Source organism: Eublepharis macularius, chromosome 7, assembly GCF_028583425.1.
Source record: "Eublepharis macularius isolate TG4126 chromosome 7, MPM_Emac_v1.0, whole genome shotgun sequence".
Classification (NCBI taxonomy): Eukaryota; Metazoa; Chordata; class Lepidosauria; order Squamata; family Eublepharidae; genus Eublepharis; species Eublepharis macularius.
The window spans coordinates 49,842,538-49,860,674 of record NC_072796.1 but is presented as its reverse complement, the minus strand read 5'-3'; the positions used below and the strand labels follow the sequence as shown (position 1 = coordinate 49,860,674).

Sequence of the window (18,137 nt, the reverse complement as noted above, 5' to 3'; positions counted from 1 at the left end):
GTAAGCAACTGCTTAAACTCTTCCTCCTCCCACAAGAATAACTCTTAATAATATATAAATAAATACTAGCAACTAGGAAAGCAAGCAACTTCTTGTCTTTTAACTAACTTTTTGCATTTGTCAGGTGATGTAGTCAAGCTAGGAACGGGTGTGGTCAGGCCTGCCTCACTTTGGTTCCCACTTGAACCAATATAAACCACCTGTTAACCAACATGGAGAAGCTTGTGGTGGGCATGTATCTCAGACCTCTGCCCATACTCTTTTGCTTTGCTTCTGGCTCTATCTGATGAGAAGGACTGAAGCTCCATCTTTTGCCTTGCTGTTTTGTACACCCTTTACCAGGGATTTTTGCTTGCTATGCTTGAGAAACCAACTTGCTTTGCCTCCTAAGAATTCGGCATGGTATGTAGAGCTTACTGCTGTAGATCTTTTTAGTTTGTGCTCACTCTGGGTCTTATGTGTGATAACCTTGCACCTTGAATTAATAAACCTTTTTATTTTTACCTTGTGTGGGTTATTAAGACTCTGAAGCCTCACTGCTATAAAACCTTTGTTAACCTCACCCCATGTGTGCTTGAGATCCACCTACAAAACAACTATTCTTTGGCTGTGAATTCTGCCTGCAAGCTTACCTTTGCAAGGTAGACTTTGCTGGGGCTAATTCCCTAATAGGCTCTGAAGCTTTGCTCCCTAACTCCTTAGCCTAGGGATAGACTGGGGAGCTGGTGGCAGTTTATCTGGTTTGTTATTTGCAACAGGACCTTCCAGGCAGCCTGTGTCCCTTCCCCGTAGCTGGGCTGGGCCCCAGGGATCTGGAACCAGAAAAAAGGTATCCCCCCAAAGCACATTCATTGGCCACTCACTCACTCATTCACTCCCCCTGAAACAAAGTAACAAAAACAGCTTGGACAAGCAGCTAGCCTACTTTAAACTGGATGAGCTGTGTTTGACAGATATAACAAAATATATTTGGTTTTATCCTGCATTAACATTTTCGGTATCCCAATGTTATTTGGGATTCTCTAATTTGATTTGGTATACTCAGGTAATGCTGATTTAGCCATTATCTGGGTATAGATTTGGTATATCAATAACGAATTGCACTCCCCAGTAGCTAGTAATATACGAAGTGTAAAAAGTCCTTTCTGCCCTCATGAAGTTCAAATCCAGGTTGTGAGGCTTTAGTAGGAACAAATTAATTGAAGTTAGTCTTGCTCTATAGAGCAGTGCAGTATTTCTAGTTCAGTTACTAAACCAAAGGCCCCACCATCAAAGAACCAGAGCCCTCAAAAGCCACAGCTATAAAGATGGCTATGCTTATAGAGAATCCTGATAACACCTTTAAACAGAAAAAAATGAGACGTTTAGTATAACTTTCGACAGTGATGCCATTATAGGGATCATATGGTAACAAAAGAGGGGAAGACGTGACTAAGCAAATTTCTCAAGAAGTGGGAATGGGTCTGAAAAAGTAGTAGAAACACCAGAATCTCTGGGGTGTATGAGTTATGGGGAAAAGTTGAAATCTGGTCTCATTGTTCATGGGCTGCTATTGTTTGGCAAGGATGTTAGGAATGTAGTTCCCCAATCTGGCCAAAAACTTCCTTAATGCTAATAGGTCTGAAAAAGCTTCTGCTTCCTTTAATGGAGTTATACCTGCATATTAGATATGTGGTTGGTTTCCCTGGGGTGAGGATGGGGGTGGGGGCTTGGATTGGATGTTCATTCTCCAGCTTCTTGTACTTGGGTTTTTATATGATGCAAAAGATATTAAACATCATACAAGCATTAATGATAAACTGAATTCCCTTTTATAAAACAATTAGCTACAATTAAAATACTCATTTATAAGTCGTAAATAGAGACTGCTAACTTACTGGAGTCCTAAACTGAATATAAATTAATTTTCTCCTTGACAGATGTTGTTAATGTGCTATTTTGGGAGCTTTTTTCTTGGAAGTCAAGATTAGAATGGTCATTAATAGATTTAGACTTGCGCTGCCTAGATATTTGCTGTGCAACATCTTCCGTACAGAACAGAGCCCCAGATTACTATTAAATGGCAAGATGGATGTACAATGATCCTCTACAGATTAACACTTTGCTACAGAACACAACCAAATGTAAATATGGAAATTTTAAAAACTGATTACATTATACTTATTGTTTATCTTTCAGAGTGTGGAAAGTAGATTTAATGACGGAGATTTTATGTACCTCTATGTGCCTTTCACTATAGTTATGCACTATCACTATTCTCAGAAGCTTAATGTAGTATTTGTAACGCAACTTGCAAGAAAATGAGACTTGAAACAAAAGACCAAAGAAGAATGTATGTGAGAGTTGAGATCAATCACTGTGAAGCTTGTTATAAGGTAGATTGCACTTGCCAGACACTTGTTTTATGACTTAATACAGAAACTTCTTTGTAAAACTGCTTATGCAAAATGTAGCAACAGAAAGAATGGGGAAACAAAATATGTTACTGAGAGAAGAAAGCTGGCTGCGAGTTAATTAGATCAGAAGAACCTTTCAAGGCTGAAAGGAAACCACAAAGCAGAGGAATGGGTACTGAATGTAACTTTGAGCACATACCACAGGAAGGGAGAGCACTCCCCTCCTATGGAACCCAGAGAAATATTCTCTGCTTGAAACCCACAAAACTGCCAAAACCGACATTGGGGCACCTTTGCTAAATGTGACATTGACCAGAGGAATGCGCATGAATGAAAAGCCTATGGAAGAGATGTGTGGGAAAGGAAGAGAGATGTTCCTTCCAGAGATAGACCAAGGACAGATAAGATAAGCGATGGCAATCGGGTAATACTGTAATTGTGCTATTGACCTAAGTTGTTTCTTCCAATAAGAATACCCCTGGACATTTGTATCATGAGAGGTGGTAGCCCACTTGAGCCAATAGGGACCACAGTAGTTTCTGAGCGGATAGAATAACAAATATTATAATTAATCAAAAGAGTATAAATGCTTGTACTGTAGCATCATAGCTCCGAAGAACCGGTCAGTTCAAGGAACTTTCTCCTGGTGGCTATGCTGTTCTTCCTTTGCTTGCAAGCAAATAAAAGGGCCTATGTTTATTTCCCTCAGTAGGACTCCTGCATACTCTTCTTTACCAATTGGGCTAAAACAAGATAAGGTGCAAAATATGCACAACAAACCTGGGGGCTTGTCCTATAGCTGCACCCCTGACGGGTGCTGCCGGCAGAGGAGGGCATCGTCTCCAGGGACAGGTGCACCATGATTGATTTCAATCTGCCCGGAGATCTGGATGCTGCCTCCGCGGCGGTGCCCCCAGGGAACCATGACATACCTGTCGGAAGCCAATAGAGTCCTGTGACGGAAACCGGGGAAACGTGAGACTGAAGACTGCAAGGTAAGGTAGAAGTAAAAGCCCTCCCCCGGGCAGGGGCATGTAAGTCCTCACCGACAGACTCAGAATAGAAATAGTCATGCTAACCAAATGCTGGTTGAGCCTATTCCTAAAAGGAAAAAAAAGCCTTGCTACATCAAGCCAAAACTTCATCTACTTTGGTGCACTCAGCAACAGTTACCTGACAGGAACCTCTGAGGATCATGAGCAGGATGTGACATCCCCCATTGTCTGTCCGTACTATTTGCTTGTCAAGAGCCTCATTGTCTCTGACTAGGAAATTCCATTTTTCTGTATGTGGCTAACAACAATTGGTAGACATATCCTTCATAATTTTTTAACAGCCATCCTTGGTAGCTGAAATTGCAACTTTAATTATGCATTTACTATATTTTGCATAAAGAAATACTTCCTTTTGCTTCTTCTGAAGCTACCAGCAATAAATTTAACTAAGTGGGCCACCGTTCTAGTGTTTTGAAATAAGGAAAAATATTTTAATTCGTATCTACACCATACAGAATTTTATAACCGTCTGCCATCTCCCCCCCACCTCCAAATAAAAGACAGTTGCTTACATAGACATTTATTCTGCCCATCTAGCTATGTCTGCAAGCTGCTTCTCTAAAGTAATGCAAACATGGACTGCCAAATTAAAGGGCTAGGTGAGTGGGATCAGCACAACCTGTACCACTGCGGCCCTCAAAGCATGCGGTTTATGAGCAGTATCAAATTCTGCAACTTTCTAGACCAACTTACAGCTTCACCGAGAGCTGTAAAAGTGGATAATTTTGCTAGACTTGCTTGTAATGCCTACTTCCAAACATAACTTCGAGTTTATGCCTCCCTCTCCCATTTTCAAAACATTTATTAAGGAAGCAATAGTTATTTACACAACGGGAAAGGCTGTAAAGGTACCAGCATTCCATTCAGATGGGTAAGAAGTAGTGAGTGATAGAGTCATAATGTAAGGTACAATACAGATATGAGAGAGAAGTCACAGAACTGAAATCTCCTATACACTGTAAGTAGAGAAAAGGGTTACTATGGGAGAGAAGAAGCCAGTGGTGCAGAAATAAGTGAGGAAGGAGCATCAGGGAATAAAACAAAGAGTGTGAAGTAAATTTTGCTGACACAAGCACTGTTGTAGTATTGGACCCTCCCTCCCCACAAATGCTAACAAGGGCTTTATATTTCCATTTGGTGTATGCCTGCACTTAAATGTCTATGATAAAGCGGTAAAAGCAATTCATACACAGGCCCTTATGACTCATCATACACAAATATGTGTAACAGCAGTCCCATGGCATTTGAGTTCAGGGAAAGTGGCTTCCAGTGGAGGTGACTGAGCAGAGAAGTTGTGCAGGGCAGGGACACGCCCCCCTTTCCCTGTCACTTTCCACACTCCAATTCACCCCCTCCTCAAGTAGCTTCCCCCTCCTGGAGAATTTTAAATGGATGTTTGAGAGAGGGTTGGAGAAGCCACTTGGGGATGTGATTTGGGGCTGGAAAGTGATGGATGGAAAAAGGGATATACACCCCCCACTGCTTCTACACTCCCAGCCACCCCCACAAGAACAAGTATCTCTTGTTCAAAATAAGGCTGTTGAGGCACTGTTACACGTTTGGGTATAATGTGCAGTTTCGGTCTCAGACATTCATTCTCAGCAGTTTCTGTTAAGTTGTATAGAAATATTTCATCTTATTTAGAGCAAGACAGCAGCTTGTATTATTTATTTATTTACTTCATTTCTGCCCCACCTTTCTCCCCAACTGAGACCCAAAGCGGCTCACACCATTCTCCTCTCCTCCATTTTATTCTCACAACTACCCTGTGAGGTAGGTTAGGCTGAGGGAGAGTGACTAGCCCAAGGACACCCAGCAGGGTTCCATCGCAGAGCAGGAATTTGAACCTGGTTCTCCCAGCTCCTAGTCTGCCACTCTAACCACTGCACCTTCCTGGCTCTCTGGGATAAAAGGATAAAAATGGACCAAACACACAAACAAAATTCACTGAGACATGTGCCTGAATGCAACACCAATTGTGTTGATGAGCCATTTTGAATAAATCAAAGCAAAAATAAGAATAATTGTTCCTTCTGGAAATCACATTACACTCACCAGCTGCTATGATCATTTTCCATATTGTTTTGTTGTAATGTTCTTTAACTGCCATCATTTAGAGATGAAAACCTTTCTGCTAAAAATGCATGCATTTGAACATAATCAGTCTGTATTCCAATGTTGTTTTGTTGCATAAGGAAACAAGCTGGAATTGTGTGTACTGTGCTGCTTTCTATTAAACTCCACATATAGATAAATAAGAAGGGTGTTAACTCACATCCCAACTAGGGTTGCCAGGTCCCCTTAACCTCCTGGTGGGAGGGGGAGGGACCTGTCACTTACCTTGTCAATCTTCTCCCAGCAGGCGCAATGGCATCACTTTCAGAAGTGATGTCATCGCGTCCGTGGGGAGTGCACCCACTGTGCACTGGCCCAAGAGGTTTCTTGCCTCTTGGGCCCATTCCCTTGGGACTTTTCTCCCCACTGGCCAGCTCAGTGGCAATGGGGGGGGCAGAGGTTGGGAACAGGGGATCCCCAGCTCCCATCAGGGGACCTGGCAGCCCTAGTTCCAACTATTGTATGAAGGGGAAAAAAGCATAAGGTTACACGGTAGTGAGTGAGTTACTGAATGACACAATAAAGACATTGCACATGAAAGGCAAAGCCAAGAACATTAATAACATGGCCAAGGTGGCTGGTTGTATATATCTTTATTTCTTCCAGATGCCCAAGGTACTCAGAGTAGATGCAAATAAACATTTTACGAGAAGCATTCACCCAGTGCAAAGGGACTACCAAATTTTTGAAAGATATGATTTGGGGGAGGGATGGCTGACAAGGAAGCACTTTCTACACAGTAGGCTAGCAAAGTTAGAATGGATCTTGTGTATTTAATAGTGATCATCACTAGATAATCCTTTTTTAGAAAGTCAAAGTAATTTTGTCCTACTAATACAGGTTTTGAGGGGAACTAGGAGGTTTGCCAGGTTGGAAGATTTAGAGAGAGAGAATTTTGAAAGGCAGATGGGAGGACGGCATTTGTCAGCATTTCTGATGACATCAAGGACAGAAGCAATATCTGAGGAAAGATTAATCAGTACACAGGAAAATGTGAAAAGTCCTTTCAGCAGTCTCCACCATGACTTGCTGATAAATGTATTTTTAACTGTAGGCTGGATGCTCATCTTGACAAAATTCATCATGCTTCCAATTATTCAAAATCACAATGACAAGAAGCTCATCCTTACATCTCTGCCTCCCCCAGCCAATCACACAGAATCTACAACTTCTATAAATTGTGTAAAGTATGCATATATGCTTATTTTGCATAACTGATTCTATTTCTTAGTCATGGAGAGGGGGAATGAACTTCCACTGCAAACTGAAAAAATGAATCACAAAAATCTAGGGATCCCAGATGCCCACCACTGGTGGGCAACCTCCTGGCAGTTTGCCCGCTGGTTGCTAGAGACCAATGGGAGGTTGCAAGCTGCCCAGCAATCACCTACCACCAGCAGGCACCCCAAGCATAAGCGTGGCAGGTGCTACGTCACTTCCAGAAGTGACATCATCCTGCCTGCCGCAGAAGTGCTCCTGTGCTTCGCTTGGGGCTGATTTTTGCACCCAACAGACTAATTCTCAAAGAATCAGCCCTATGCAAAGAGCAGGAGCACCCCCTGCAGCTGGTGCAATGACATCACTTCTGGAATTGATATCATCGCGTGGAGGCTGGGAGCATGCAGGCCACACTTGTACCCATAGTCCCTGCCAGAGTCAGGAGGAAGGTAAAGGGAAGAAGAAAAGGGGGTCACGGCACTCCCCCCTCCCATTGGTGAGCCCAGGAGATCTGGCAACCCTACAAAAATCCCATGTCCCAGCTCTTCTTAGGAACCGAGAAGGCATGTTTATGTCTGTAGGGAGCAGCCCATTTGAAAGTAACTATTTCCTTTGTAACAAGGCATGTGGCTGGGAGCTCTGAAGCTATTTGTGACCAGCCCCACCTCCCATGGCAGCTATTTTGTGGAGGCATTCATTATCCTGTCTCAAAATTCTAGAAGTGTTCTCAGGCTCAACAAGGCTGTCTACTGAGCTAGACACTTGCCTTTATTTTTTTAAATCAAAGATAAATTTCTCAAGATACTTAATTCTGCATCCAATAAACTCTGGTACAGAATCTAAGGCACAAAGCTCAGTATTTATCATACTTCCTAGCTTAGAAAATCCTTTCCAAATTACTCATGCACCCATAATCCCATTACCGTATCACATTTTGCAGTTTTCCCATTTCTCTAACATTGGAAACATACGGTCAGATCTCATAGAACCTTATCATGTAAGCAGAAACACAATAATGACTTGGTGGCATCAAAACTCTGGAATTATCTCCCCTGGGAGAATGTTGCCACCTTCCATCAACGGGTGAAAATATTTTTGTTTTGTTTGGCATTCCTCAGTGATCCCTCCCTTGTGCCCAAAGTTTTAATCATTTTAAATGTTTTAATTGTTGTTTTGATGACTTTGTGTATTTTTAGCTCTAGTTTTAACAGTTTTAATGGTGTGTTGTTTTGGCTAGTTTTAATCATTTTAGAATGTCATTTTATTTTGTATGTTTAAATTTTTTAACTGCCTTGTTGATCCTTATGAGAGCAGAAGGGCAAGATACAATTTTTTTCAAATAAATAAAATGTTATCACAAGTAATCAACTTGACTGTATCCTTTGTTTCATTTTTGCTTGTGCAAGGCATAGTGCAAGGTATACTTCCTGCCAAAAAATCCCAATGTTGACTCTCTTTGATCAAATCATATCACACCTCCAAATTGGGGGATGGGGGGGGGGAGTTGCCTCTTGATTTTTGTAGACAGCAACACTGATCAAAATTGAAAAATCATCACTCGATCATAGTGTGGCTCTTGTGCAACATCCTGCACAAACAAAACTGTATTAAGTAAAATTTCTCTTCTACTATTGCATGACAAGGATCCAAAACACTGGCTTCCACCATTCTTTTTTTAAAATAAATTTATTGTTGCTTATAATTATACACAGAGACTAAAGGAAACAATATACATACATATCCAAACAAAAGAAAAAATCATACAAGAGAAACAATAATCGACAACAAATCATGAAAGGCAAGTGGGTAAATCTTATGACTTATTTTCTCATTCTGGGATGTAATAAAAAGTATCCAGTGTTTATTAAATTTATAAGCTTTTTGAAAATTGTTCCTTCAGGTTCTCTGATAATATGTTAGTCTTGTCAATAAAGCAATACACCAGATTTTATTAAACCATTCATTTATAGAAGTGGGTTCTACCTTTTTCTAATCTGCTGCTATAGCTATCTTGAAAGTAGTGAACAAACTTAAAAATTGTTCCATATCTGAAGAATCCACACAGCCTTTCAAGTACCCTCTGCAGTATTTTCTTAGCTTCAAGCAATATGTTGACAACATTTCACTAAAAACTGTGCGGCAGTTCTCTAAAATATCTGCATCTTTAGAACATGTTGATATGAAATTGCCTCCCCCTCCCCCAATTCTATGCCATTGCTCCACTAAAAACATTAGAGCGGTGTCAGATCTGGCTAAATATTTTGTACAATTACCTATTTTAATCAGAGTAGTTCTTGGATTGTTTCAGGAGAAAAGAAAAACAATAAAATGAATGAATAAATCCTGAAATATTTTAGTTACAGATATACGAGCTTACCTCATTCCTTCAGTTGACCTATTCTGATAGTTACGGTAGAGCTGCGGGATGCCCAGCATGGCTTCGGTGAACACAGCAAGGAAGCCCAATGTTTCAACAAAGATAATCGAGTCAAGAGAAAGGTAAGTGATGTATCCCGTTACTCCAGTGAAAGCCAGAACACACTGCACATAATCTGTAAACTTGCTCCAGTGCCAGAAATAGATCAAGTCAAAATCTGAAAGACAATGTTTATAAATAATAAACAAAACTGATAGTCCTACCAGATCAGTTACTTGCAAAGACATAAGGAAACTACTATAAACACCTTAGCAGAGGTAAGTTGAAAGTGTAGCATTATATAGTTCATGTATAAGCAAATAGCAGTTAAAGAAAATAATGAAGCGTAATATCTAAGAATGAAAATATAACCATGGTATATTGTAAGGCAGGAAAATGGGGGATATGGAAAGGGCACTACAACATGCTTCCAAAAGCTGCTTAGAACAAACCAAAGACAGCTATCTGTATAGGGAAAATAAAGAAAGAGGATTGGAACAGAAACCATGATGAAAACATACAGAAACAGAGCACACCCAACAATACCAACTCTAAAACCTCAAGGCTGATTCAGATGATTATTGTCCACTGAGCCATTTTTAAGTAAATGTGGAAATACTCATTATTCTTATCATGTGAATGATTAAAGATGTCCCAAGTCCAACCCATGCTTTTGGGTGTTGCGTAAAGAAGGAACTAAAGAACCAGTGTTACAAGAAGACACAGTCTCAAAGTGAGTACAGCTGAATTTAATACTAGGGTAATTTATGAAGGAAAAAAATCAGTGTTTTCAAAGTCATGCTATAAATGATCAAATGAATAGTTAACTGTGCAATTAAACAGCTGTATTTTCCAAAAACAGAAGCCTATTTTGGTACATAAATGGAATTTTTGTTCTGTTTAGGACATGAATACTACCCCCCATCAAGTAATTAATGTCATGTTTTCTCCCCAAAATTTCCGCCACTGATCCCTAATTATACTACCCTTCCCCCTCAGATGGCTAAACTAGTGTTTTGATATTATCATATGTAATAGGCATCAGATGTTCTGCAAAGCAGTTCTAAATAAGTCTCACTGGATGGTCAAATAATTAGTTCCAAATGCCTTGGATATGTTATACATAAAAGTATTAACAGGACAGAACAAATGTGTGAGATGTTGCTTCCAAAGCATGTAGAATATGCAATTGCCTATAAAACTATTAACTTGGTTCGAGTTGGGACACATATACATGGACACATGAAACTGCCTCATACTGAATCAGACCATCAGTCCATCAAGGTCAGTATTGTCTACTCAGGCCGGCAGTGGCTCTCCGGAGTCTCAAGTGGAGGTCTTTCACATCATCTACTACCTGATCCTTACTGGAGATGGTGGGGATTGGACCTGGGGCCTTCTGCAGCTCAAGAAGATGTTCTACCACTAAGCCATAGCCCCACTCCATTATTTATTAGTAGGAACTATTGCCGACTAATATTCAGTTGCATACCCATGGCAATCAGCAAAAAGATCTGTATGGTTTAGGGCTAGGGTCCTACCTAGAAGTTCTGCAGGTACAAGGAAGGGGGCAATTTTGATGATTCTTCCTTCCCACAGCATTCCCATATACCCTCCAGTGCTGCTCCTGGTGAATAGGGGGTGGGGTCTAGGAACAGAATGGGGAAATCAGAGATCCCCTGTGGGAATCAACACAATTGCCCCACACTCACATCTGCAGAAATTCAAGGTTAGATGAATATGCATAATGCAAAATATTCTGAATTGGCCTGTTAAAGTGTTAAGCAGATTTTTAAAATTAAGCATTTAAAATCAAGTTCAGATCACTCCAACACCTTAATTACATTAAGTTTTAATTTTTAAATTTATAAAATATTGAAAAGCCCTGTAAAAACAAACAGATAATAAAATAACATGGTCTTCTCAGTAAAAGGTATTCATTTAATTTAAATGAGTACAACAGATTACTAAAGTTGTACATGATTATAATTGCATTTCTCCTTGTGCTGCCATTTCTATTTTTCCTAAGGGAAGCTTGAAAGACACCAAAGCTAAGTCTAGGTGCACAACACAGAGAGCCAGAGTGGTACACTGATTAGTGTCAGGCTAGGATCTGGAAGACTCAAGTTGAAATCTGCACTCAGCCACAGAAGCTCCCTGGAGGACCTTCAGTCAGTCATATACTCAGCCTAACCTACCACTCAGGGTTGTTGTGATGAGAAAATGGAGGAGTGGGGAACAATGCAAGCCACTTTGGATCTCCATTGGAGCGAAAGATGGAGCATAAATGAAGTAAATAAATAAAATAACTATTTTCTGAGCAAAAGGAAGAACGATGTAGCACAGCAACATCCCTGGCTTACCAAAACCCAGTGGGAATGCCAAAGAAGAGGGCTGCACCAAGGATGGAGCAAAAGAGCAAAAAACAATGGTGCAGCAACAGTCTTTGGAAAACTAAAGAGTCCAGTAGCACCTTTAAGACTAACCAATTTTATTTTAGCATAAGCTTTCGAGAATCAAGTTCTCTTCGTCAGATGCCTGATACAGAGACTGGACAAACACAGAAGAGCAAGAGAGGGAAGAGGCAATTAGGGGGGGAGGGGGAGGGAGCAATCAAAACATTCCTTTGCTAGTATATGTAAACATCTCCTTTTGGTGTGTGTATCAGTTGGCTTCAAAGGAGTTTGCCCTGTTAGTTTGTAGAAGCCAAACAGCTAGACCATCCAATTCCAATGCAGTATGGGCCTTCGATAACCACAGCTCTCCCTGCCAGATGCATCTGACAAAGAGATCTGTGGTTCCCGAAAGCCCACACCAGGTACCACTGAGCTCCCCCAGACCCCACCTCTGTAAAGGAAATCTGTTACCTGTGGTAATGTGATAACCATTCATAGTCCCTATTCAGTCCCAGGTTGACAGAGTCAAATTTGCATATGAATTCCAGTTCAGCAGCCTCCCGTTGGATTTTGTTTTTGAAAGGTTTCTCTTCGTCAGATGCCTGTCCTGGTAGATTCTACCAGGACATTCCATCAAAGACTTAAAGGTCGCTGTAGTTCAACAGAAACCTTATAATGCTTATTTATTGTTAGAAATAATTAAGTCAAATTAAAACTGGGCACCATGCACAGAAAGGCACAGTGAGAACATGGGATGCCTGAAGAGAATGAATTCCAACACTATTTCTTTAGACATTTTAACTTTGATTTACTCTCAGTGCCAACTTCCAGCTCTTGGAAAGTCCTCAAGATGCACATTTACAGGAATAATAATAACAACAATTTAAAATCAAGGCTGGGGAACTGTTTGAAATTCCAAGATGGAATTATCACGTCTAGAAATTTGCTCAATACATAGCTGGGGTGGAGAGTGGGGAGGGCATAAGGATTTCCCTTTAAAATGCCCAAACCAAATTTATAGGCACCAAACTTATCAAGTCCCAGCTGAACACACTTTTCCACAAGCCTGTATGAAAACAATAGCTTGGGTTTATGGCATAAGTTCAGCTTATATGTCCTCTAGTTCAGCTGCGTATGAAATAAATTTAAACCATGCCAGTTGGGCATCAAAGGCTCAATCATAACATGACATTGTCTGGTCCATGTGCTTTCACACTTCAACATTTGTATCACACCAACAGCATGTGACAGTGCTTACAGCCAACTATAAATCAAGAAATCCATTCTACATCTGGATTCTGATTAAACACCAGGTGGTTAACTCAACCTTTAACTGTAGCTTGACATGCAATCTCAGAGATACAATACACAAAGCAATGAAAACCTTCAAGGTAATACTTGGTAAGAACTTGCGTATTTTAGAAAGGTTAATCTTATTAGATTAACCACAGCAACTAGGAATGTCTAGATTATTATTCTGTAACTCAGTCGCTGCTGTGTACAAAATAAGGATATTAAGCCTTAGAAAGTCAGCCAGCTCAGAAGGGTGTCTTCACAGCAGGACTGGACTCATATTTATCGATGTTTTTAAAACTCTGAGAATGGGTAGGGGAGAAGCTTTGTGCTACTGAAGAGTTTTCAAGGTTAAGACAGCTCTGGCACGGTACTCATCACTGTCAGCGGTAAAATAATTGGGTAGCAGGGAAGAGAGCATTAGAAGTGTTAGATTAGGGGAAAGGAGGGGGCTCTATGACAGCATAATTAATATTGCAGAAGGAAAAGAACTTTGTGCTCCCTAAAAAATTTTAAACAAAAAATTAGATGCTTTACATATTTTTGTACAAATTACCATAAATCCCTAGAAGTTCCAATAGATCACATTTTTCCAACTGCATGTCTGCAAACGCTCTCAAGACTGAAAAGTTCTATGGGACTGAGTTCTTATTATTTCTTCAAAACAGAATTGCCTGGCTTCGCCTGCTCCTGGAAACCATAACTTTGTTCTGGAAGTCCTTTCCCTGTTCTTGGATCTATGTGAAGTACCTGTGAAATATGGGTACGAAGGAAAGGGAATGCAAATATGTCCAGATGCACTTCCCTTTTTGTTCAGTCCAACATACCACAGGATACAGCAAATAAAATGTCCCCTGAGAGCAGATTCACAAATTACAAAGTCCACCTGGCTGATTCATGGACTGAAACTCAGTTCCCAGACATGTGGGAGACCAATTCAGAATGGTGTGCGTGGAGAAGGGGCTTAAGCACAACATTTCCCTGATCTCAAATGGCTTCAGGAGCCACTGTTTGTCCACTTAGATAATTTTACCCGGAGCCTTCAGTACGTGTAAATACAACAGAGCAAACAGCAGCTCAGATTGGGGAAATGGTGTGGTTGGAAAGGCTGAAGGGTCTTCTCCCCACTTGCCATGGTTCCAATCTAAACTGGGACCCCACAGACCTGGAAATCGATTTCTCAGCATGGGACTTTTGGTGCAAAACTGATACAAAGTCCTTGTGGTGCCCACACATCTGACTCATGGCCTTTTAAACATGTGAAACGTCCCTTATTGTAAGTGCTTATCACAGGTCTCACAATTTTCTTGTTACCTGTATGCCCCAAGCTCTTACCCATGTATGGACAGGTTAAAAGCATTCAAAACTACTGCTAGACCTCTAAAGACTCCCGTAATACCTTAGAGTAGTAAACAAACAGCAACAACAATGAATCTCTTCCTCTGGAGTCCATTGCCAACTCTCTGATACTGACCATGGAGATCTTATTCAAGGTGAAAGACGTGTAAGGCAGTAGTGCGGAGAGGGAATCTGGTTTATCATTCTGGTGCTCACCTCCTAGGCCCCTAAGCTTTGAATGTTATCTATTGCTAGTTTCCAAGGATAGTTCTAGTAGGGTTTTATTCATTTATTAAAAATCAGACCAGTTTTCCAGGTTGTGCCTTAGACAGACTGTGCTTCAAATTAAGCACTGTTAACTCCTCCAAACATGAGAAAAGTCATTTACTCTTTCTTTTTCAATAAAACAAGCCAGCATGTGTTTCTAAGGGATTCCAAAACAAAAGGATTTTTTTTTCATTTTACAGACAGTCTAATCACCCAGAAGTTCTGTTAGGAGGACAATGTAATTCATGGGGCTTCCTCCACTATCCTCTTAAAGAATTTGAAAGGCAAAGTACGACAGCTATGAAATTATTTTTTTTCTTAAAGGAACAAGTAGAATTTCACTAATGAGGCAAAACCTAGACTGCTTTTTATGAATTATGCACCAATTTGTTACGCTTGTTACAGACACAGCTTTTGGCTTCAGGGTGGAGAGAAGGAATCACCACAGATGTATTATTAGAAAGATTTATGCACAAAGCATATGTCTGTTATACGCAGGATTTTAATTAGGTACAATTCCCTGCATACTGATTTGCATATTGTTTCCTTATGACATGTTCCACAGCAAGCTACCCAGAAGAATAATTGTAAAAATACACTAGCTTTGTCCAGCCAAGACCACAAAGACCAAGGAATTGTAGAAACAAGATAAATTGTTTAGAGTTTATTGTCAGCCTTTGCACATGGGAGGTTTGGAATATCTGTAGAGTGATCAAAAGATCTAAAGGCAGCCACTGAGGCTTTCCGACCATTATTTGTGTGGGAGCTTTTCTTGCCCCCATAGGAAGAGAGTATAGAGCCCAGACTCAGTAAGTAGTACAATGTTCCATATACAGGACAGGCCCCAGTAAAACAATCAATAACAGTAAATTTGGACCTTTAAACATCTTTCTCAGCAGTGTCTGTTCCCATTCACATAGTGGCAGGTGCCTGGCCTGCTCTTCGCCAGGATGGCTATTATAGCTGCTGAGGGAGGCCCTTCTGCATCAGCAACTCTTAAGTTTCCCAGGAAACACCTTTCCTTGGAAAGCTGCTTGGACAATTCTCTGTTCCTTCACATTGTCAGCAGATGTCATTTGCGCTGAGACTCCCTCGGGGAAGTGCTGCTTTTTTCCCTCCAAAAATGCTTGTGAATTGCTTGCAACTAAGAGGACCTTTTCTAATGGCTCAGCCATCACTGTGGCAAGCTGTTACTGGAAGGCTGTTGATGCCATGAAAGAGTCACTAGAATTAACAGAAGATACCATTAAGGAAACATTTATGTTTCCCCACTCTATACTCGTGCACAATATAGTTAATGTGTCTGTCTAAAATGGCATTTTCTTTAACAAGAAGGCTATGAAGACTCCCCGTGTTTATAAACTGACTTTTCACACAAGAGTCCTTCAGGGCTTGCCACTGGACTGCCAGCTCCACATTTAGCTGGGCAGGATCAGCTTCATTTAAATTGTTACAGACTAGGAGAGGCAGGGAAAACTTTATCAAACAGCCTTGTCAAAGTACATATATACAAATATACAGAGGTTCCCCTTTCTTCCCTCCTCCTTGCTTGCCATTCCCTTTTGCATTTCCAAAGAGCAAGGCCACCCACGTACCGGCCTTTTAAGTGCTTGCAGAGTTGCTTGAAGGAACCACATGCAGCCCAGGGAAGCTGTAGGTAAAATGCCTTGGCAATCCCCTCAAACAACACTACCAGGTCCTGTGCTGCCTTCTGACCACCCCACTCATTCACAGAGGCCAGAAGCTCAAAGTCAGCCAGGGACTCACTGATTCCAGGCCCATCTGAGTGATCAGTAAATTTCTTTTCAGGCAATAAAGCTTTTGCCATCTTGAAGTCACTGCCATCATCTGTAGAACTCTTGTTAAGGAACAAATTTTAACAAAAGGTTTCCAAGTGGTCTTCAGCAAAGATCTTAAAAACATTTTACTTCAGTTAAACAGTCAGAAGAACACAGCACAACTTGAACCAATACAGAACCAATCTAAGCATTCAGACGTACAACAGCACCACCCACTGGTAGAGATGATTATATAACCATTAGATTTGACCAGATTGAAGTCCAGTTACACCTTAGAGACAAGGTGCAACTGGACTTGAATCTTGTTCTTCAACTGCAGACCAACATGGCTACCCACCTGAAAATATCTTTGACATTCTAGGATTTAATAGGATCTGTTTGCCTCTGTTCTTCTACGGGCCAATTTTCAAACACTCTTCTTCCACGGTCGCAGTCGACAATAAGGTACTTTTCACGCTGGGACTTTAAATTGTTTCAGAACCATTTCTGCGACTTCCACATCTGAAAGGTAGTCATGGGATGCAGATCCGAACATTGTCCGCAGTATTCCCGATTTTTCCCCCTGTGCACATACTGCAAGTTTATTTTGAAGCTGCAGGTAAGTCGCAGCTGACACAAACGATGTCAGTGTGAATGCTTATACTCCCGTTCTGCTTCTCTCCTCCCCACTCTCCTTTACCCTGGGAGCTTATTGGTCCATGCGGTATCACCCTCCACAGCTCCTCAACCACTTTTTTCACCATTTTTTTTGTTTTCGAAAGGACAGCAACATTGCCGCATTGCAATGTTAGAAAGTAATTTTAAATTATCATGTTTCCTAAAGAAGACAGTAGTAAATGGTAGGAGTCTAGCAAGTTTGTTCACAGTGATTGGTCCACGTGGAACTAACCACACCTACCCTCCACAGCTCCTGGGCTGCTTTTTCCGCCTAAGAAGACAGAAGCTTCCAAAGGATTTTTAATGCAAAAATTGCTTCCTCTCAACAGATTAAGGCTAAAGCCATGAGCACTAATACTATATTTTGTTCAGACTGCAAAACTATAGTAATAAAGTGAAAAGGGAGGAGAATTATCACTTGGGAACTCTTCCTGTGACTTAGTCCCATCTTTATCAGCTTCTTAATGTTTTAAAGATTCAGTTTTGCACACTTGCATGTGTTTAACAATGTATAAAATTATTCTTTGTGAAGATAGCAAATTTTGCATGAATTTGGATTAGGCTGGAGGAGTTACAATAAACTGCTACCAACTAGTCCTCTTCAACATAAGGGTGGAAGCTGGAGTAATTAGGATTCATTCTATTAAAAATATGAAGTTCCAGTGCTTATTTCTCAACAGTGTGCTTAGATGCATATGGTCAAGTTATATAGTGACTGTTCTGCAGTTAGTCAGTTAGGGCCAAATGATGCAACAGACACATTTGTTTAAAAGATCTGCCTGAAAGATGTACAAAACAGGGAGTCACACTGATGTTAAAACAAAGAGAAGATGTGTGAGCAAGGAGCTCCATGTACCCTCTCCCTCTGAAGCCCTTTTCTTTAAGCCAAGGTCGCTTAGCAGCTCATTTTTCATCCAAAAAAAATGAATCGTACAAATCAGTATCAGAGTTTGAAACGTGTCCCAGTGGCTTACTGTCGGGGAAAAGGAACTTCAATACAGGGCAATGTCGAGCAGAGAAGGAACAGAAAATAATGTATTCAGCCCTTGCAAAGAAGAGAATCCTTGCTGCAGAAAAGTAGTAATGTAAACAGCCCTTGCTCTCACTGCATCTGTTCCAAATTGCCTCCAAAGCTGCTTTTTCCTAACAAAAGTAGCCAAAAGTAATCTTATGCATATTGAGAATAT

General features: G+C 40.7%; 1 protein-coding gene across 4 annotated transcripts in view; it reads right to left on the bottom strand.

The window, feature by feature from the left end:
• Positions 1-18,137, bottom strand: part of SLC66A2 (solute carrier family 66 member 2) — a 77,396-nt gene that overhangs the window by 22,020 nt on the left and 37,239 nt on the right. For all 4 annotated transcript variants that reach the window (XR_008597458.1, XM_054985718.1, XM_054985720.1 and 1 more), the window contains one exon: positions 9,162-9,378. Coding sequence is in view for 3 of the 4 variants with exons in the window: in XM_054985718.1 (XP_054841693.1) it covers positions 9,162-9,378 (217 nt within the window). In the remaining variant the exon portion in view is untranslated. The remainder of the gene's footprint in view (positions 1-9,161; positions 9,379-18,137) is intronic.